The 21,950-nt window shown below is 42.8% G+C and overlaps 1 protein-coding gene across 2 annotated transcripts in view; it reads left to right on the forward strand.

Annotated features, from left to right (window-relative positions):
* Positions 1-20,784, forward strand: part of efna4 (ephrin A4) — a 36,647-nt gene extending 15,863 nt beyond the window's left edge. Inside the window, exons 2-6 of one of the 2 annotated variants that reach the window (XR_015118542.1) lie at positions 7,932-8,230; positions 11,916-11,984; positions 17,868-17,894; positions 18,761-18,924; positions 19,159-20,784. Coding sequence is in view for 1 of the 2 variants with exons in the window: in XM_086218424.1 (XP_086074550.1) it covers positions 7,932-8,230; positions 11,916-11,984; positions 17,868-17,894; positions 18,761-18,849 (484 nt within the window). In the remaining variant the exon portion in view is untranslated. Of the gene's footprint in view, positions 1-7,931; positions 8,231-11,915; positions 11,985-17,867; positions 17,895-18,760 lie in introns of both variants that reach the window. The other variant, XM_086218424.1, reaches the window with a different exon arrangement.
* The last annotated feature ends 1,166 nt before the right edge of the window (positions 20,785-21,950 follow it).

Here is a 21,950-nt window from a genome sequence, read left to right on the forward strand (position 1 = left end):
ATGACGTTGACTCAGTGGATCAACTCAGCCGACACTTCAGCAGGGAGCATCAATATATTTTGATAGATTTCATAAATAGTTTGAATCATGGCTTTTTGTGTCCACCCATCTTAGCTGACAGCGTCTTCCTCAACCCCTCCATCTTTGTCAGTGTCTGAGCAGTGAGGTACTGTAGCTTTATTTAGTTTTATGTTACCTGGCACCTGTTCAGATCAGCCCTGTATTTATACAGCAGCTCCATTTAGACTGCAGAAACATGGAGAGCGCTCATTACTCTGAGGTTTGGGCTGTCCGACAGAGGGCTGCAGAAAAAAGATGGATGGATGGGTGGGACTTTGGCTTGGCACCAATCCCAGCTGTGGATTGGTTGTTGTCCTGGCAACGGCACGTCTGACCTTATTTACCCCCTCACGCGCCTTCGCCATACATGCACCCTGCTCTGACCTATGCACACTTTTTTGCTGCATTCTCTTTTTCTGTCACGCCTCTCTGTGTGAGATCTGGAACATTTCTTTCTTCTTTTATTCCTAGCGCCGTCCGTGTGGCCACTTCCAATCAGCGTAGATGAGTCAAGTCAAGCAGCCGCACTCTTAGCCACTGCTGTGCTGGTGGGCACCGCGAGGCAACATGTCAAGATGCAGTCGCAAAGTAAGAAGGTGAAAACAATATGAAGATGAGACTGTACTCTCGTCCACTTATATCATGGACAGTCTAATTTCATACCTCCCAGAAAAGTAACTGGAAGGCTTATTCTTGCATCAGACTGGACCACACATGGAGCACAGCATATGCATGACACAGGGGGGATAATGGCTTCTGGAGACCTGCAGCCGTATCAGAATAGTTCCGATGGATTGCTTCCCATACTGATGCGTCCTGTGGGCCTGAATCATACCTTTTTCCTCAGCTCTGATGGCCAGAGCTTTTACATCCTGTTGTGATCCTTAGTTGCACAGAATGGACACATAACACACGCTCACATGAGAATAGGCGTAGGACGTAACAGGAAGAAAAAAATCACACTCTGGGAATAAAAGTGCTGGTGTGTGTATTTGTATTACTCATATTTCAGAAGATGTAGACCACAGGTGCTAAACTCTTTTTCTTACAGGACCAAAGCTAAATTGTAGGCCATGCATGAGCCAAAAGTAAACACTTCTTGTGTCGTTAAAATGCCTGTTGTCTGTGTGTCACTGTGCCATTGGACAAAATTATATGCAAAAAAAAAGGGATCCAACATATTTATAGAGCATTTCCTCACAATAAAGCAGTGGCGTTTATACTTTTTTAGCAGCATTTTTAGAATTACTTGGTCTTTTTTATTATTTATTATTGCCTTTATTTTCTTTGAGTTTTATCAGACAACCCACAGCATAGACTCACACTTCAGTCTCTTAATGCTTCACTCAAAGAGACTGAGGACTTTTTTAAACAAAACCCTTCACTGCAGAACCAATTCAAAGGCTGGCCCATGACATAGAGAAGTGCTGCACCTGTAGCAACTCATGCTTTACAACGGCTCGCCCACACTCACCAAAGAAAACTCTTTTGATTTTGTTGATGTTTGCCATAAACAGACCCAGTCTTTTATTAGGACATGATTCATCTGTCTGTTGGGACTGTCTGTGTTACAAAGGATTTTTTTTTAGTGTCTCTGGTTCACTTTTACTATAGGCTTAAATTTGGGGTAAGCATCATTTATGGTCAGACATGTCCTTGACATAATGTAAGGGGTGTGAGTTTGTTGCCGCTATTCAAGCACCTACCTAAATCTCCAGACTTCGGTAGGGGGGGATATCTCCAGTATCTGGTATCATGAAAATAGGAGGGAATCAAAATGCTCTTCACTGTTGGGACTACAAGAAAGTCTCCATCTCGTAACTCATTGAAATGAAGGGGAAAATGTGATTGAAGGTTAAATTGATGTTGAAGTTTGGCTAACAGTTCGCAAGGAGTAATAGGCAAGCAGTACCTTCTGAAGTGATCACAACTCTGTGTGTGTGTGTATGTGTGTGTGTGTGTGTGTGTGTGTTTATGTGTGTGTGTGTGTGTGTGTCTCTCCATGGTCTTTATGTATCTGTAAATTGAGCAGCTGTGTGGGTCCATGAGGCAGCCTGCTGATCTGCACAATTTGAATGAGGAGTGGAGTGGTCTGATGCTTCATGCCTTCTGGTCATTTAATGGAGCCTCCAGGGGAAGAGAGGTGCAACCAATCATTTTATCTAGGTTATACACACTCACACAAGCATTCAAAACACACGTAGTCACCAGCATTTAAACACCAGCTTCATACTAATAAATGCTGTACTCGTCTTTTACTAGTACCAGCTAGTACTGTTCATCTATTTTAATCAGGACAGAAGCCTTAATTAATTAATTAAAATGCAACTTTGTCCAGAACTTGCAAACGTTACAGACTTAAATAGATGCATAACTCAAAAAATATGGTTGTAGTGTGTGTGTGTGTGTGTGTGTGTGTGTGTGTGTGTGTGTGTGTGTGTGTGTGTGTGTGTGTGTGTGTGTGTGTGTGTTTAGTTGTTAACCACATTTGACATGTAATAGTAAGGTAAAGTGTGGGTGTAGGGGAGATGCATGTTTCCTACTGACCTTGACAGAAACACACACACGCACACACACACACGCACGCACACGATGATGCGTAGGAATACCAAACAGGAAAGAGAAGATAAGAGCAACAGCTTGTCCTCCTTAAGACCCTCTTTCGTCTCTCTAAGTCAGCACTTGATCACCGTCTCTGGCCACAGTTTGACGACACCGCGAATCTAAGTAGCGTCCAGAGAGTCTAGAGGGTGTGAGGCAGGAGGGTAACTGGGGGGATTTAGGGGTGTTTTTTTTTTTAACCGGCTGGCAGCCATGGCAGTGGGGGGGCCCCAGATGGTCAGAGGTGGGGGGTGAATTTCTTGTTTATGCGCGTTGAGGGGAATAAGCACCAGGTTAGACACAACACTGGTGTTTGGGCTCTGGTCACAACAGGACTCTGTGTGGGTGAGGGTGGGGGGCACAGCTGAGCAAGGGGGAGGGGGGTTGTCCTGATCCTGGTCTTTTATACATCCGCAGAAAAACATTGTAGTAGGAGAGAGGAAGTGGTTTAAAAAAGCTAACAAAAGGTTAACTCTGTGAAAGAATCTTGGATATGGTTCAGAATGCCCATTTTCCCTGATCTTGGTCTCACAGGTGTAGCTGTATGGTTGTGTGCTGCTGCTTCTTTCTTTTATCCTCTGAAGGTAGAATAGCCTGTGGAGCAGGAGGCCACTGAAGAATGCTCTCTCTCTTAAGTTCTCTGCATGGTCCCTTTTATTCTCCGGCAGTATCTTCAGGGTCTTTTGTCATCAACTTCTGTTATATTTTCCATCAGTTTCTCTCCACTGCTCACCGCTGAATTTCCTAAAAATGGCTTTTCCAAGTCTGGTTTTGTTCTATTGTGCAAAATCACATTTTTTGATTATTTTTTAAACATGAAAATATGTTATGTGTGGGAGAAAGTCATTGTTGGCCTTAGGGTGGTTTTACCCTTTACAGCTGGCCTGTGTCAACCAGATTCTTGGTTACTTAATGCAGAAAGTGGTGTAGCAAAATTTAAGTGAGACTTAACCGTAATTTCCATTCAAGTTTTCACAGATGAATGGCATCGTGGCATAGTTTGTGTTTAGCATAAAATAAAAAGGTTTGTTGATTACTGAGCATAGGGCTGGATGAAAGAATGTGCTGGTTTTACCCGACGATACCCTTGAGAGTTTGTAAACGAACATGTTTGAGCACTTTTGCTGAGGTTTTGTTGCCATAGCTGGTGTCAGCTGCTAGTCGCCATTCGCTTTAAGCTAGAAAAAAAATAGCTGGAAAATTTCTGCCTTCTAGTGTCATAAAGAGGAAATCTAGAAAGGAAATAAGCTCAAGATATTTATTTGTGAGTACCTGAAAGACAAAGTTTTCAGGTTAAGTATTGACTTTATCTTCAGGCCCTCACGAGAGGTGGCACTTTGAGATGCAGTGAGCGCTTGCTGGTTTATTTGGCTGCTGTTCCTGGTAATTGGCTCCACAGTGACATCATTCTACAAAGGCATATTTGCATGTCCCATTTAATTTGTGGTGCAGTTAATCACAAAGTTTTGTACATTGGAATGGTTCAGTATGGCTAAGATGGTTTGGTAAGTGGCACTAATTCAAGGGCCTAAATCCATGCTGCTCTGCACATCAACGGAGCTGTACACGCTTTGAACCCGCTTCTACGAGTACATCTACCAATCATGCTGTCTACACAAAGTAAACACTGGTTAATTTGTCAGTAAACTTACTGCAAGGTTCTGGGTTCAAATTTGAGCCGTCTCAGACCATCCCAGGACAGCACAAATCATTCTCAATGAAGACTTCTTGTTGTTTTATTCAGATTAATGGCAACGCTGAAATCTACTCAGGTTATTATGTGGTTATTCTCACTCATCCGGTGTGCCCAAAAAAAACACCTCTTAGTTCACCAGAGACCTACAAAAGCTGCATCATGCCATGCTCAGTCATGGCAGGATAACCGGCGTGCTGTGCCTGGTCAGCACAGTGGCCAGAGTTGACAGCCATTCTGCAGTGAATGACCACAGAAGAACAGCGGCGCCACCAAGCTCTTCCAGCCCTCCATCATCTCCACCTGAAACTGCGGGATTTTCAGCATAGCAAGCATGAAGGTGTTTAATAAAATAGTTCAATGTGAGACGGTTACATAGTTCAGTGTAAGCCCTTTTCATTGTAGTGGAATATTTTGAGTCCTCATGTTTGTGTGCTTGCGTTTAAGTGCCCCAGTGTATTCAGTATGCGTAGCATGCAGCTGCTGTGCATTATCGAGTATCTGTTCTGTATTCCTGAGGCCGTGTTGTGGGATTGTTGCCCCTTTAATTATTCTCTCATATTAAAGGATCAAAGGTCTCTGCCACAGTCAAGCCCCTGCATTTCATCATAATGACACACACACACACACACTATATGTGCTTCTGTGTGTGTGTGTGTGTGTGTGTGCGCGCGCGCGCGCGTGCATGCACAGGAACACACATAGGGAGGGTATCAGTGATGTTCAATTTTTTATTTTGATTCTTATTTCCTGTAATTATAAAAATTATGTTGCCTTTCTTAGTTTTTCCATCTCAGATCACAGCATGTTATTTTTGATTTGCCTCCCTGGTGAGATTTTTCTCTATTAAGAGGAGAGCTTGCGCCAGCCCTCAGAAGGGTGTCACTGCTCACCCTCTGGCATGACGGATAGTGCATGTTTTATTCCCAAGTACTTTCGTGTGTGTGTGTGTGTCTGTGTGCACATTCACATAAATGCACATGATTACAAGAGTGTGTGTGTTTGTGTGTGTGTGTGTCTGTGTGTGTGTGTGTGTGTGTGTGTGTCTGTGTGTGAGTGTGCCACTCCTCCCAGCTCCAGCACCAGGACCGAACCAATCATCTCCTTCACTTCCAGAGGAATCCTCACTGATAGGCTGGAGTCGCATAGCTCTGTTTTTTGACACCAACAGCTCCTTTGTGCTCCCATGATGCCCCTGTGCTGTCACCAATCTGCTGCATGGTGGCTGGCAGGATGGGAGGATGCTGAGTGTAATTAGGGCGTATACCCAATACCCATAAGCCTACCAGGGCCAGAGAGGAGGAAAGATGCAAAGAGGAGAGAAAGATGGCTGACAGTTTGACATCACCAGAGCACACCGTCTCTGTAATTGCTGGTGTGCATATGGCACAGGCCAAAGTTAGAGGCTTGTGGGAGGAAAAGGAGAGTAATGTAGGATAGAGAGGAGTCAAAAATAGGTTGGAGAGCATGAGAGGATGCAGCCTCTGAAGCAAAATATGTTTGATGAGGGTTTGACATCTAAAGTAGGCAAAAATGAAGCAGGAGATTGAAAAGAAGGAGGGAGAGGAAGAGGTGTGGAGGAATGCAGGTTGGGGGTTGGGTGGAAGAAAAAGAACCTGAGCAGCACAGGAGGTGACTGACATGTATAGAAGGGGGTTGCAGCATGTTGATACAGCACACGACTATTACAACACACAAGTCCACACACACACTTTCTCAGCCAGTGCACCTACATCAACAGTTTTCCTGCCTCAGTGAGAGTGGCCTTAGAATGCACCACAGGTAGCGTGTGTGTGTGTGTGTGTGTGTGTGTGCGTGTGTGTGTGTGTGTGTGTGTGTGTGTGTGTGTGTAGGTGAATTGAGGGAAAGCACTATCTCTTTTTGTTCTCTCAAGTGCTATTGTTCGGCTGTAATTAGCGCACACAGGTAATAGAGCTATCGGATGTGGGCACTGAGGACACATACGCATACGTACACACACACACACACACACACACACACTCACAATCCCTGGATCAATATCCTGCCTGTGAGTGTGTGTATGTGTCCTCAGTGAGGGATTCTTATCGATGGTGTCCTGTCCCGCTGATAGATTGCCAATTCTGCCTGGTGGCTATTGAACAGGAAGCAGCTTTGGTCAGACCCGCCTCCAGGGTCTCCAGCAGGTTCTGAATTTTATTTTTGTTGTGCTTCACGGTTGACTCCTCCAAACACCCAGCTTCCTGCCACGTCTATCTGTTTTAAAGTCTCATCGGTCCGGCCCTCCTCTTCACTCGTTCTTCCTCACATCTATTCTTCTCCTCTTTGTTTTTCGACATTTCTCAAGACTTCTGTTGTTCACAACCCTCGCTCTCCCCATTCCACGCTCTTTTTCCCTCCCATGTTCCCCCTCAGTGACTCCCAGCACCCCTTTTCCCGCTCTCCTTCGCTCTGTCACCCCTCTATAAAGACTCCTACTGACAGACCTGCACCTTCTGCCCAATCCACTTCCTGCCCCCCCCCTTTTTTTTCCTGTCTGCACTCCACGAAGAGGAGACCAATTAAAGTCTTGTCTCCTCTCTTCTTCCACTTCGTTGTTCTCCTTTTCTGTGTCTGCTGCACTTAGACTCTCTGGGGTCACTAATTAAAACGCTTAACTTTCTTTTCCTCCTTACTTCACTATTTTTTCACCTGTTCATCCATCTTCCCTCTTATTTTGGCTTCCTTATTCATCTTTCTGTTCCATCTGTCTGCGCCGGCCAACTTTATCTCGGCCTTCTGTTTTTATTTCTGGGCCCCATCAACTCCATCACTCATATTCTCTCTCACCGTTTGACACATTTCTCTCTTCATTCGTCGTCTCCCCGTTCTCTTTTCATGCTGTTACGCTTCACACAAAGCCTTATGATTCTTTCACATTAAATTTACCTCCCTTACTGTGCCCTACATCCACTTGCTTCTTCATTCAATCTTTCTCAGTCGTATTAGCTTGTACATGGGTAACTCTTTATAATGTGGCTGACAGGAAGCCAGAATCCACAGTGTAAAGCAACATGCATTATGCAGCTCTTCTGTTCTAATGATGCTGTCTTGTCCAGAGTTGTTGTTATGCCTAAAGCCAGCCAACCTTGACGGAAGACGTGCATGTGCATTCATGTCTGCATATGTTTGTGCACGCCCATGCATATCTGTACTGTGCAGTGGAAGAGAGGAAAACAGAGGGTGTCAAGTTTATTTTACACCAAACTCCCCTCGTGGTCTTAATTAGCATTGGAGGAATTTTTCTCTCTGTATCTCAGCACCTCTCCCTCGCTGGTCTGATAATTCCCACGTCAGTAGTATCATTGTAATATTTTAAATCCCGAAACATTCATTTAAAATAAATTGCGCATCTCAGTGTTGTAATTGTTTTGTGGCTACCAACTGGAGTGATCCACGCTCCCTCCAGGCACTAAGGAGTCATGGGATACCTGTTATCTGTCTTCTCTCGGTGTCTGTCTCTGCTGCTTAATTACCTCCTCTCCTCCCCCCCTCAATCATGGATTAGTCTTGTAAACGTTGGCTGAAATATTTATGTCATTGTCCTTCTTCCTTCTAGATTAACAGCGGGAGATCTGTCCATCCAGGTGAATCTGAACGACTACCTGGATATCTACTGTCCCCATTACCCCAACAAGGGCACCCTGGGCCCCGGGCAGCCAGAGACACTGGCCCTCTACCTGACCACAGAGGCATCCTTCCAGGGTTGTGTGGAGACGAGGGGGGCCATCAAACGGTGGGAATGTAACACCCCCTACGCTCAGTTTGGACCAGTACGCTTCTCTGAGAAGATCCAAAGATTCACCCCCTTCTCTCTGGGATTTGAGTTTCTGCCAGGGCACCACTACTATTATAGCTGTGAGTACAGTGTGTGTGTATGTGTGTTTCACTCATTTTCTACTGCACACACCAATGTAGATGCAGGTTGTTGTTGTTGTTGTTGTTTTTTAAAACCCATGAAAAAAGCCAATCAAGCCCTTTACCCCTTGCCGATAAATACTCATGACTTCTGCTGGGTCATGTGACTCAGGGTGGAACGCCAACTCGACTATTTCCCATTGCTGAAGAAAGCCAGTTAGCGGGTTTATAGCCAGTGGAAAGGGGACTTAGAGGTGTTGGGTTGCACATTAAAATCTGGTGGTTGTTTAGTCTTTTTCTTGCCTTGTTGATAATCCAAGTAAGGAAAAGTTGAGAATGACAAGCAGCTGTAAAGCTTAAAACCTTCAGACAATGAAGTTACTGAATTTTTATGGTTTGTATTAGGATATTCTTTTTTTCCAGATACTTTTTTGTTTGCTAAGTCTGCAACTGACAAGTTATTTAGATCATCGACGAGCTAGTTGTTCATTTTTAGAAATTACACCGGTCTTTAGAAAACAAGAAAAATGAGGAAAACCTCTGAAGGCCAAGAGGTCTGATAGCTCATTTAGTCCAGTTAACACCACGGACGACAAAGAAAAGTAGTCCATTCTTCCAATTTAAAAACTGTGACAAGGGAATGTTTTGCATTTTTGCTTAGAAAATTGTAAGACCTGATCATTAAAATGATTAAATTAAGTTTCTGCTGACGTGCATCGTATCAGCTGTCATCATGTGAGTTTGTTACTCGGCCCTGTTGATGAGATGATTCCTACGTGAAGCTGTGAAGTAAAGTGAAGTGTAATACACGCATTATTTCCATAATATAGAAATGCATTACTTCTTGCAATTATTATTTTAATTTAACCACTGCATTTTTTAATATTTTGTTTGATGAAACTATTATTATTTGCTCTTCAGCTGTTCATTATAAGCAGCAACATGATAAATGTTTGTACGTCGCCTCCTGTGAGATGTAAGCAGAAAATATCCGTGATTGAACTTTTGACCATGATTTTTTTCATCATCTTTTACATCATTATTACATCATGAATATTTTCTATAAATCCAAACCGAAAGGAATTAATTTGATGGTTTCTGAAACTTGCAGGCTGTAACACATTTCAGTGATTTTTCTAGCCCTTCCTCCAGCTCATCCTCCTCATTCATCTAGTTCAAACCACTAGAGGGAGAAAAGAGAGAGAGGAAGACAAAGATGGTTTACAAGCTGTAAAATCAGTTTAAATATTTTTCTCTTACTTTTTTTGACTTCTGGTATCAGTCCAACCAAGAAGAGGGAGGACATGAAACTAGGCAAAGGAAAAAAAAAGATTTAAGTGAATACATGGTATGGAAGAGTGACAACAAAGAGACAGAGAGACCACAAAATGTAGGAGGAAGACATGGAGATCAATACGGGACGACAGTGGGGGGGGGGGGCAGAGAAGCAGACGGAGGTAGAGAAGCGTGGAGGAGTGACAGAGCGAGTGAAAGAGCAAAAGATGGACACAGTCTGACAGTAGAGGAAGGGAGGGTTGTAAAACGGGACAAGGGAGGCCAGATGAGTGGAGAAAAGAGAAAAAAGGGCAACAAAAGGGATGGATGAGACGAAAGGAAAAGAAAGAATCTTTACATAAATTACTGTTGCGATCGGCAGGACAATGGAGCATTGTGAGGGCATGAGAGAGTAGTTCAACACACACACATACACGCTAACTCACATGTATATATGTACACACAGAAACACTAGCCTATTGTGGTTGTGCAGGCCAGTTCAGAAAAACGCAACAATGGGTACCCCCCCCCCCCCCCCCACTGGTCCGGCCACATCGGGCTCCGAGTGATTGTGTTTTGTCCACATTAGAGATAAGGCGTAAAGTTGGTCCAAATGTCTGGCTCTGGGGTTTGTGTGCTGAAAGGGTCTGCAGCACTGGAGACAGTATAATGGCATTAGCCTGGGAGAAGAGTACAATAGTATTAGAAAGACTAATGCCATTAGTTGGTTCAGTCTGAGCTGGGCTCAACTCATCTCTCCTGCTCCCACACTCCATGACACTGACAGCCCACTGTCCCTGGGTCTCTGCCTGACCTAGAGTCCAACCAACGCCTCCCATGGTTCCCCATATCCTCACAAACAGGAAACAGCTTGATATCCTCTCGATGGTGGCCTGCTCTGGTCGTCCACTGCAGTTTCACATAAGCTAATAATGCATCTCCTCCGTTGATACAACACGCGTGATGCATTCAAGGGACCTGCTGCCAGTCGTTGAAACGCAAGATCAGTATAGATATGTTACTGTTAACTATTTGCGTAAAAGCTAGTTCGTGATTGGATGTCTGTCTTTTTTTTTTAAACAATTCTTAATTCGAAGAGGTTGTTGAGTTGAGGTCAGTTCAGTAAGACCACAATATGCATCCTTAGCTTTTGTACCAATAAATTTGGGGCATTGGATTGGATTTTTTGCAGCTATCTGTTTTACTAATATTTGGACAACTGATTTGACCCGTAGCTGATATTCTGATATCATCTTTGTAAAGACAATTTAAATGATATTTACATGCTAAAACACACATGCCAACATTGTAATTTTTTTCTTTTTTTTCCCCCCAGAATACCCACAAACACATAAATGTTATTGTTTCCTCATCATAAATGAAATATGATGAAGCAATGATGAAGAGATTTGAGCAAAAAGGGGCTGACATAAATGTAAGCCATCAGATCGATACGGTTCTTTTTTTTTCTTTTTTTTTAAAGACCACGATAATGTGCTAATATTAGCGAGCAACCCTAACAATATTACCAAGCGATAAAGACGTGTTATTAAATTTGAGTTGTTTCCCAGTTGTGGTCAATAAGTAAATAGTAGAGATGAACAGATACGTCACACTTACAACAAAATTGAGTCCCTGAAAGGCGCGTAATAGTTTTTGGGTCACTTTTAGTTGAAGGTTGTTTGATGGAAATGGTGCTAACCCAAAAAAAACAGTTCCACTTTGTTCAAATTTATTTCATTACGCGAAGAGGGGAATAAATACTAACAAAAATAAAAGACTCACACACTGCGTGGGCATGGATTTATAGGTCAAGGTGTATCGGCCTACAATTTCACAATCGGTTCTTGCCTAGGTGTTAAATAGGTAGATCACGGTGAACGATCTCGTCCCACGTAAATTATTCTGCGTTATTGGTTAAATTCCTGGAATCCAGCTGAGACAGACTGTTAGATGTACTCTGAGATTGTGTGTAGGCTCTTTGTTGTGTGTGAATTATTCAAATATGAAGCCCTCAACTGTAGTTTCCAGACAAATTTATTTTGCAAAGGCGACGCTTAACTGACAGATAACACAGCTGAGTTTCCCCGTGTGGGCCGTTGTCAGTTCTCGTATAAGAGCAGCTGTACTCTTTTATGGTTGCACCTTCAGTTGTATATTTTATTGTTTTTATTTAGCTGTGCAGATAAGTGTGATGTGTGGTAATCTGTGTGACTCAGAGAGGAGCTGTAATTCTTTATATGGTGGACTCCAGAGGACATCCTCCCTGTTGTTGTCTTGATAAGTTTCCTCAACGTGTTGATGGGATGGGTCCATCTCATTTATACCTTTTATCATTTTAACTTTTTGTGGGGTTTAATAAATAATTGTGGGTTAAATGCTTTTCCCTCTTCTTCGTGTTCCCTCTCAGCTCTACCCACAGATGAAGGCCCTCCGCTGTCGTGCATGAAGTTGCGTGTCACCGTGTGCTGTGAAACCAGTGAGTACACTCCTCTTTTCATCTGCTCCGCCTTTCATCGTTCCCTGCTTTACTCAGAGACCCCCCTCTCTGCCTTTCATATCGCTACTATCAGGGTTGCATCGAATGACGTTGAGGCGCTCCTCTCCCTCTATTACTATTCCTTGTGTTTCCTCATTTCTGTCTCACCACCTCTGACGGTCTAATTCTCGCCTCTTATCAGTGAAAGTAAACGCATCTTTGCCCTCAAGAAGCTTCACTTTACATTACCTTAAATCTTCTAAAATGGGACTAAGTCCTTTTAAAAACTGCATGAAGTTACACTTCACTCGTTGACGTTTGAACCTAATTGGATTGAGGGTCTTTTCAGCATTAGTTTCTTCTCTCGAACATCTCCCCTCGCCTCCTCTCCGTTCTCTCTCCTCCTTGTCTCCCTCATTCTCCCACTCGCCATCTCTCTTTCCCAGTGTGAAATTCCCAGTGTTGATCTAATCCAGAGCCCGCCTGGAGTAATGTTAGTCTTCCAGTCCAGTGAGCTGCCCGTTCGGGTTGGGAATGTTGCCCAGTCGCTGTGGGAATCCCTGTACAGTTGTTGGTGTGTGTGTGTGTGTGTGTGTGTGTGTGTGTGTGTGTGTGTGTGTGTGTGGGAGCACATCAACGTGTGTGACCATTTTTTGTGTGTGTATATGTCTGTGCCCTTTGTGTTTCTTTCCTGCAATGGGTTCACAGACCTTTGCGTGCCATTCTGTGATCTAATTTGATTCTGTGTGTGCTAATGTGTGTGTGTGGGTGTGTGTGCGCCCTCATATGTGTGTCCGAGACGTCTGTCCCAGTTCCCATCCCAGTGCTATCTGCAGGGGGCTTGTCGTGCTGTCCCAAGCTGAACTAACACTGTTTTCAGGCAAACTGGTAACAAGATTGTGTGTGTGTGTGTTTGTGCGTGCGCACGCACGCACGCACGCATGTGCGCTTTTGAGACCCATTCATTTAATTCCTTCATGGCGTTTATGCGAATACCTCTTAATACTGCAGCCTTGATTAAATTTGTATCAGCATGGTGTAAAACTGAGGGGGAAAAAGCAGAATAAAAAAGAGCGCCATTCATCTCAAATGAATTCTTAAATGCCATCACTGTCGTGGTGCGAGACGGGGAGTAATTTACTGTGTTATTACCAGAATGAATGCAGATGACTTGTTTTATATGTTAATTATGCTTCTGTCATTAATTAGAAAATACCACGGATAGCTGTTCAGTGAGAATATGCTAATATAGTCTTGACCTTCTAAAAGTATTCCCTGATCAGCCAGTCTGAGTCCGACATAATCAAAATATTGTAAATTACCCGGATTTGGTGTTGTGGAAAGACGCGTGCACATACTTGACTTCACTATTAAAGTGCGTCACTTTACATTAGAAAGACCTTCTACCTTCAAACATGCTCATACTTCCCTCCTCATTTTTTCATCTCTCTCCTCTCCCTCTCATCCTGTTCCTTAACCAAAACTAATCCGGACTAAATTTCAGGATCTTCCTCTCCTTGTCTCTCTTTTTTTTATACCCCTCCTTTTCTTTCTTGTCATTCCTGAAGTGGCACTAATCCTCCCCTTCTCTCTGTCTCCTCAGCTCTCTCCCCCCTTTCTCATTTTTTATGATCTTTCGCTACTAGAGCAAGACTAATCTAGGCGCGCCATCCATGCCAGTCTCTCCCTCGTATGGCTCCGCCCTCCTACCCTCCACCCCATCAACCCGCCCCCCCCCGCCCTCCACCTTTGCCATGTCTTCTCTATCTCGTTGTTCTTCTGTCTCCATATCTACAGCACAGTTAGTTCCCTCTCTGCGTTTCTCTGCTTCATCTCTGTCATGCTGTGTGGCATTGAGATGAGAATACTGGAGGCCAGAGAGAGAAGAGTGAATGAGATGGATGAGCGAGGGAGATGAAGGAGAGTTGGAGGGTTTCTCTCTCTCTCGCCAGCTGTCCGTCAGTGGTGGTTTACCACCGTGTGTTGTTGTTTGGTTCCCTGTGGTAACGCCTCACATTCTCTTTGGTTTCTTCCTGGTCAGGTTCCCTTTTATCTGACAGGTAGCATGGCAGCAGGATGCACAGTGTGGCGCGCGCGCGCATGCGCGCCACACTGTGTGTGTGTGTGTGTGTGTGTGTGTGTGTGTGTGTGTGTGTGTGTGTGTGTGTGTGTGTGTGTGTGTGTGTGGGGCCCTCAATGATGACACTACTTGTCCTTCAGTTACATCTCATCTTTTATCTGAACTTCAATCCGCCTTCTACCCTGAAACTTTGTCTTTTATTTTTATTTTTATTTTTTTAAACAATGATTAAAAGGTAGTTCCATGCGGGGATGCCCTGTTGTGGGTGTTGGAATTAATTATCAGTGAGCACACACACACACCTGCCTTACAGTGGTGTGAAGGACAGTCTAGTGACAGTGAGAGGGTCCATCAGGTATACGGTCGTTGCTCCAAGGTCAGTTACCACCCACCGGTCCCTTGCTCTCCTCTCCGGTGTGTGAATGTGTGTGTTTATCGCCTTAATTTAACCCAAGAACACTGCAAACCAGGCAGGACAGATTCAGCCACGCAGGAGACTCCTAATGACATCCCGTGTGTGTGTGTATGTGTGTGTGTGTGTGTGTGTGGCCTTGTTTAATTATATTCATGGGGTCCGACGTGCCGTATGGGGCCACAACTTTAAATGACTGTTTGAGGGTTAAGACTTGGTTCTGGATTAGGGTTAGGCATTCAGTTGTGATGGTAATGAGCTGAGGAATGCATTATCATTGTCAATGACGTGTTTCCATAAACATAGTTATTCCTCTTTGGTGAGTGTGTGCCTCCCTGGTGTTACTCTATCCAAGTTAGGAGCCATTTTTGGTGATGTCTGTCTGTTGTTCTGTTTTTCTGTTTTGTGGAAGGGTTATGCAAAACATACGTAGCCGAATTTCACCAAACTTGGTGGAGGGGTGTAGTACTGGCCAAGGAAGGACCTATTACATTTTGGGGCTGAACTGTTAAACAAAGCGAAAAATTGCATTTTTAAATTTTTTTTTATTAAGGCTTGGCTAAGTTCGCGTTGGCGGAGGAGTCTGCCCCTGTATGTTTTTGGGCACTGTGATGTGAAGGGGATCTGCTGTTTATTTGGACACAACCCTGTCACGAATCACAACAGAAAAAGGTACTTGAGCCTGTGTTGCATCAGAAAACAAGGCTAAATCCACAACAGCCGACTGGTGTCATCTGCAGCACCCTGCAGCCCCCTGCTGCATCTTTCACCAGCTCACCTCACCTCTTCCTCCATACTTACCTTATTTTCTTTTTTTTTTTTACACCAACTTCTCTTTAAAACTCCTCGTGTTTATCTCACTTTTTCTTCTTGTCGCTCTGCCTCTCTTCTTTTCTCTTTCGCAGCCGTCCCACTGTGAGAAACCATTATACACCAACTTCCCTCTCTCTCTAATTGATTCCCTTCCTCTTTCAGTTGCTCGTCCTTTTTTTTCTGTCATTCTCCTGCTGTGAGCAGTCCATTGCATTCATTTCTGTTTGCAGAGCTTCACCATTTTCTTTTTTTAGAAATGTCTTACATCGCTGCCCTCCTTTACCCCCTCCACTCTCCCCAAATACCTTTGTACCCTCTGAACTGGATACACACAAGGACAAAACTTGAACACAGCCATACACACACTCCGCTTGCCTGGGCGAGCTCTCCAGGATCCCGAACACGACTCTCGAAATTTGACTGAAACTGCTTTTGGCGATTTACGTTTTCGGACGCTGATATTTTTTTTTCTTCTTTCGCAATTTAAGTCGCATTTTTTCATTTTTAATCAAGCGCTAACGGTCAGACTGGGTTAGCATTAGCTCCTGTGAGTGTGTGTGTAAAATGGCGGCATGTGAGGAGAGGTGGAATGGTGGAACAGTGTCTGTCTCTGCAGTGGGGCATTCTGCCGACTGAAGACATGCACACCCATACACTAACGTGCACGCGCACACATTGGTTGTGCACATACAGTTACACATGCTGGATGTTTTTGACTGCAGTGCAGAGACGGAACTGCTCTTTCAGGCACGCCACCATGGACGCCATTTTGTGGTAGAAAGCTCGCCATAACCAAAATTCGAAGAATCTGCAGTATTTTTGCACGAATGATTGAGGCTAGATCAAAACGTGTTATCACATTATTCAGGCACAATAGAACTTGGCGATGCACACACACACACACACACGCGTGCACACACACACACACACACACACACACACACACACACACACACACACACACACAAGCATTCAGCAAAGAAGACTTTGCCTTTATAACCATAATTAGAAAATCAGTTTGAAAAACAAATCTACAATTTTCAATGTGTTTTTAAAACCGCAAGAGATGCTGGCGTCTCAAAGTTTACCGCAGCTAAACACAAGCCGCAAGGTTCATTGTGTTGAATGAATATTTTTCCTTAATTATTAAGTTATTAAAATGTACTTATTTTTCATCAGTGTAATTTGTACTTGTAATTATATAAATCATATATATTTTTTCATCAAAATATGGATATACCAACGTGTCAAATTTTTCGCTACAAATCTAAAGGATAAGCGTGTTCAGTGAAGCTATTTATGGGTGGAAATGTTTCAGTAGTTCTTCTCTGTTTGCTTTGATTTTTTCCCTACAAACACACACACACACACACACACACACGAGCTCAGTGAGAGGCCTCGACCCAGCATGCTATTTAATGCTTCGTTAACCCCTAGATGGTCGTTAGTTGTTCAGAACCTGAGAGTAATTTAGAGCGACGTGTTGCCGCGGAGACCTGTAGGTACAAGATGGATATGACAGACAAACAGTGTCTGTGTTCAGCCTTTATTTAATAAATCCTCTCTACCTCAATGTGACTCTGCAGCAGTTTTCTCCTCTCTCATAATCTCAGTCAGTCACTGAGGGATGTGGATAGGTGCTAGGGTTTGAAGAAACATCAATACACACTTGTACTCACGTGTGTGTGTGTGTGTGTGTGTGTGTGCGCGCGCGTGTGTGTGTGTGTGTGTGTGTGTGTTTAGGCTGGCGATGTCAGAGGTGGGTCCAAGGCTGAAGATCGATTTAATAACAGCTGCAATTGTGCCGCCTCATCCACCATTTCCTGACCGCTCTGTCCCTCTCTCTCGCTCATGTTTCGCTGCTGCTTCCTTTTTTTTCTTTTCTGAGGGGTTTTTAACCGTTTCCGCCTTTTAGTCTCACTCCCTGTCTTTTTTCTTACCTCTCCAGCTCTCTCACCCCTCCCTTTCCCCTCCATCCTTCCATCCCTCCATCCTTCTTTCCATTATTTCCTTTTAGTCTACCCCCCCTGCTGAGAAAGTGACGCCCAGACACAAACACCCCCTATCCCGTCTCTTTCTCTCCCTCCCTTTTCTCTCTGTCTGACCTTGTTTCAATCTTTCCAAACTTTTTTTTTTCTCGTGCACTCTCTCACTCGGGCCTCTGCTGTTCGTCCTTTCATCTTCTGTCCACTTCTTGGTCTCGCTCTGTCATTTTGAATTTTCTTGTGTTTTTTCCCCCTTTCTTTTTCATTTCCTGTATCCCCTCTGTATAATCTCGATCATTCTTACTCCTCCTAATTTACATAACACTATCGTTTCCTGTTGCCATGCTACTCAAGCGCCGACCTTTAAGAGAATTTGCATAGGGGACATATTTAGGGTTGCACCGCCAGTCAGTACTCATTTTTCATGGTGTTAGACTTTGAGTAATGGTAAATACCTCCCCGTGGTCATTTTTTTTTCTCCCACCAAGCAGTAGTTTTATTGAGAAAGTTAAGCTTGCAAAAATGACTCATCAGCAACTTGCTTCTTCCTTGCAAACTTTACCTAAATCTCTCCTCTCTCTCTCCTTTTACAGCGTCGATGGGTTCAAAGCATACACAAGGTGAGATGCAGCGTTTTGAACTGAATCCACTTCTTCTACTACTAAACTACACCAGCCGTTCACACACCTAGACATTTTCTGATACACTTGAATTTAACATGTTAGAGCAGGCTTCACTCCTCAGGGGAAGAAATTTGGACCGTGGGGCCTCATTGCAGGAGAAAAATCTGCTTGGCATATCTTAATCTAAGTTCCAAAGAAAGGAAAAATCATGTCCTCCTGTTACACAAGCAAATTGTAAACTCGTAGATGTGTATTAACCTACTTCAGAACCTCCCATCTTAACTTAAAATCTTAACTACAACTGATTCCTCCATCAGCACTCGTTTTGTCATGCCTGGATCTGTTAAGTAGGTGCACAAGACTCCATGACTGACAGTAAAGCTGTTCTATTGTGCAATCTAGAATCAGTAATAATATGTTCAGTATTTCTCCAGGTGATATGGAGTCAGGTTATTCAAGTAACACCAACTGAACAAATATGGCTTGAGAGCTGAGAGACAATGAGATTGATGAGGTATTAATGCTCAATATTACATGATCCGGGTGCACGTAGCCTTCCATCGGTCGTATTTCGTCACTGACGCACAGACCAAGCAAGAATGCAAAGTTTCAAGTTTGAATTTAGGACAAATTTGAAATGGAATTCAGTCGGGAAGGTTGCATAATCGCGAAATTTTTTGGCAGTTTGTTCAAACTAGTTGGATGATTGAGGTCACAGCTCAGTCCTCAGAAACTCACAATCTTCCCCAAGGTTTTGCCACAAAGCTGATGGAACCCTCTCTAAACCATACCTGTGTACTAACATTGAACATTTAAAAAAACCCATACATACATGTTCTCACAAGTCTCCATCTCCCTTCCAGAAACCCGAAGCAGTCATTCTCCACTGAGGACACCCTCACTTCCACTCCTCCTCCTCCTCCTCCTCCTCATCCTCCTACTGACAGCCTGACTTCCTCAACCGTCCACGCTGCTAGCCTCCCACCTGTCCTATCGCCATCTATGCACAGACAGTTGAATGACACAGGTAGTTTATGCTAAGCTAATGCAAATATATGACTCCTGTGGCTTTTAAATGTAAAACATTCCAGGAACGATGTCCTTTGAGGACCCAGCGACTCAGGGACTGACATTTTTTTGGTATTTGTCCCCTTCTGTCCCACTGCCAGCTCGACACTGCCAGGACTTGCTCCAACAAACTTTTTTTTCTCTTTCTCCATTTTGTTCTCGTATTTACCTCTCCTTTTTTTTCTTCCTCCAGTTGAATAGTGGCCAAATAAACACAAACTGTTGCACTGAGTGGCTCAGGTTGGAGGTCAGTCAGTTTGACTGCTTTGTTTTCTCATTTTTCTAACGGCCTCATTTGCATCTTAATGGTATAAATATATTAATCTTTTGTTATTAAGACGTGAATTTGGAAATAAAATCATTTTACAAGGAACTGAGGAATATTTTTGGAATAATGAGGCAGGGCTGCTGCGCCCCCTACTGGGATCAAACTGGTTGTACTGGAGTTGGACTGGGTTTTGGTCATAAACCTGCACACACTGGTGTCGTATAATAATAATTGGACCTGGGACTCTGTCCTTTTTGATTTGGACCCCCTACTGTTCTGCCTCTCCACTCATCTCTCTGGGTCAATATAAAAATGTAGAGCAGAGAGGATTGTGGGTAAACAGTGTGCATCAGTTCATCTCGCTCCACTGAAACGAATCACTGAGGAGGTTGACTGTTGATGTTTCTGTTGACCAGCCAGGTGTACACATATGCACACATACCTTTTTTTATAACAGTTTTTTGTTGTTGGGTATTTTTAAACAGAATCCTTAATTTCTTTTAGGTCATATAGTTAATATATTCTACAAAAAGATAAGTATATTAACTATAGTTTAATGTTCTAGAATCATCTTTACTCATTATTTAAGTCTGAAAAAACTCCCTTATTCATACAGAATCAACGATACATATTTTAGATCGATAGGCGTGTGTCCTGTGCTGCAATGTAGTTTCCCCAAGTTAAATGAATTTGTCGCAGCCATTTTTATATTTTCTGTTTGGTTTTGAAGAATTACTTGAACTGATTGTCAAACAATAAGGAACAAATAATTGTGATTGAATACAATATTGTTATTTAATTCAAATTAGAGCTAATTATTTTGTTTGTCTTTTTTTTACCGAAATTTACATGACAATTTAAACGCTTTCAAAATACACAATTGTTTACCCATGATGTTAATTGTTTTGATTTAGTTTTTTTTTTTTTTTTTACAAACTACATTGTTAGCACTTAAAAAAAAATTTTATCAAGGTTTTTGGGTGTCAAACTTCTGTTCATGTCAATTTATTTTCTATGAATCTAATTATCTAAATGATTGATTTAAGCAGATTTTTGTTGTTTTTAAAGATTTCTCCAATGATTTCTGTGATGTAGAATTTTCCAATGTACTGCTAGGAATTAGTTTTGATCTTTCCCTGTGTAATTTGTTCTTCTTTCACATTTTAGTGAAGAATGTAGCTTCTTCTGTGAAGAGCCAACTGCAATCTGAGCCTTTTTTTTTTTTGTTGCTGTTTTTTTTTTTTTAACGTGGCGAGAGAAAACAATAAACGTGATTGCATTGAAGAGATTTCGAACTGATCTTCCTTCTCTGAAAAAGAAGAAAACAACAACAACAATTTCCCGCGAGGGATTGATAAGGGATTTCTGATTCTGATTTCAATTCTTCGGCGTGTTCATACCTCAGGTGACGGTGACAGCAAACGTACACGCGACTTAATTTGTGCAACAAGCACATTCATTGTGATACACAGGAGTGAGGAGATAAGGAGACTTTGGGGACTTGAGATGACCTTGTGGTGTAAGAGGCCATTGTAATGTGAGTAACCTGGAGGAGTATCGAGCTGAGTTTTTATCTACGGGCAGCCTGATAACACTCCGATACCCAAGGGACTCCAACTATTAATGGACCCTCAAGCATCACTGCCATTATAAAGTCTTTAAAAAGTAGTCACTGTGTTTATTTTCAGTAAACGTACCTCTGAGGTTGAACGCGGAGTAAGAAGAGGTGTTTTTTGTTTCATGTTACAAATATAGAGGTCTACATCCAAATAAGCTGTAAATGCATTTCCATTTATATAGGCTGTAATGTAGAGCCTCAAGTGAAGCCAGAAAGGCAATTTCCTGGATAATGGGGCTAATGCTGCTATTTCATGGTTTATGATCTCTTCTGATGACATGTTTGTCATTGTTGAAGCACGTTGTTGCTTTGATTTTTGACCTTCATGTATACATTTCCAAAGCCTGTGTGTTTTCATTGTGAGTGATGAAGAAATCAAGAGGGAAAGTTGCGTGAAAAGAAAATGGAAGTTAAAAGCAGCGCGGTCCCGTGGTGTGTGAAGTGTGCAACTTCAGAAGGGAGTGGCTGCGCTGGTTTACTCCAAACAGAAGCGTGTGTGAACCAAAGCTCTCGTCTATGAGTGTAACAGCCTGATACAGATTTTATAGTTCACTTTCAATTCCTGACATAAAATGCTTCAATTAGATCTGATACTTTTCCACATTTATGTATATTTGACAATGTTGAAGTCTGTACCGAAGCTGGAACTCAACTCCAAAATAAACATTATAATTACCGACAGATGTTACACCATAATATATACATTTAAAGGCTCATTGAAAGAAGAAAGAAAGAAATCCCCCTGAGGGATAACAGTGATGGTAAACCATATCTCTGGGATGACAAATGTCATTTTGAACTATCTGTTTGGGGAAAATATGCTTTAATTCACATTCACATTCACAACACTGCAGCTCTGGTCTCCATAGATGACAATGTAATTATACTGTATCAAGTTTCAACGCAGCCTGTTCTCTTGCCACATGTTGACCTCGATTTAATTGGTCCTCTGCAGAATATTAAAGCTCAGATTTCTGGTGTTAATTACATCGTTAGAAATTCAAAACACCGGCTATGAAAAGAATTTACTCACATTCATCTTCATATCAGATCATTTCTCTGCATTTGTTTTGCAATCACAACTTTGCTATGACATAAT

This window comes from Aulostomus chinensis, chromosome 11 (assembly GCF_037954235.1).
Source record: "Aulostomus chinensis isolate RoL2024-O1b breed Wild chromosome 11, RoL_Achi_v1.0, whole genome shotgun sequence".
NCBI lineage: Eukaryota > Metazoa > Chordata > Actinopteri > Syngnathiformes > Aulostomidae > Aulostomus > Aulostomus chinensis.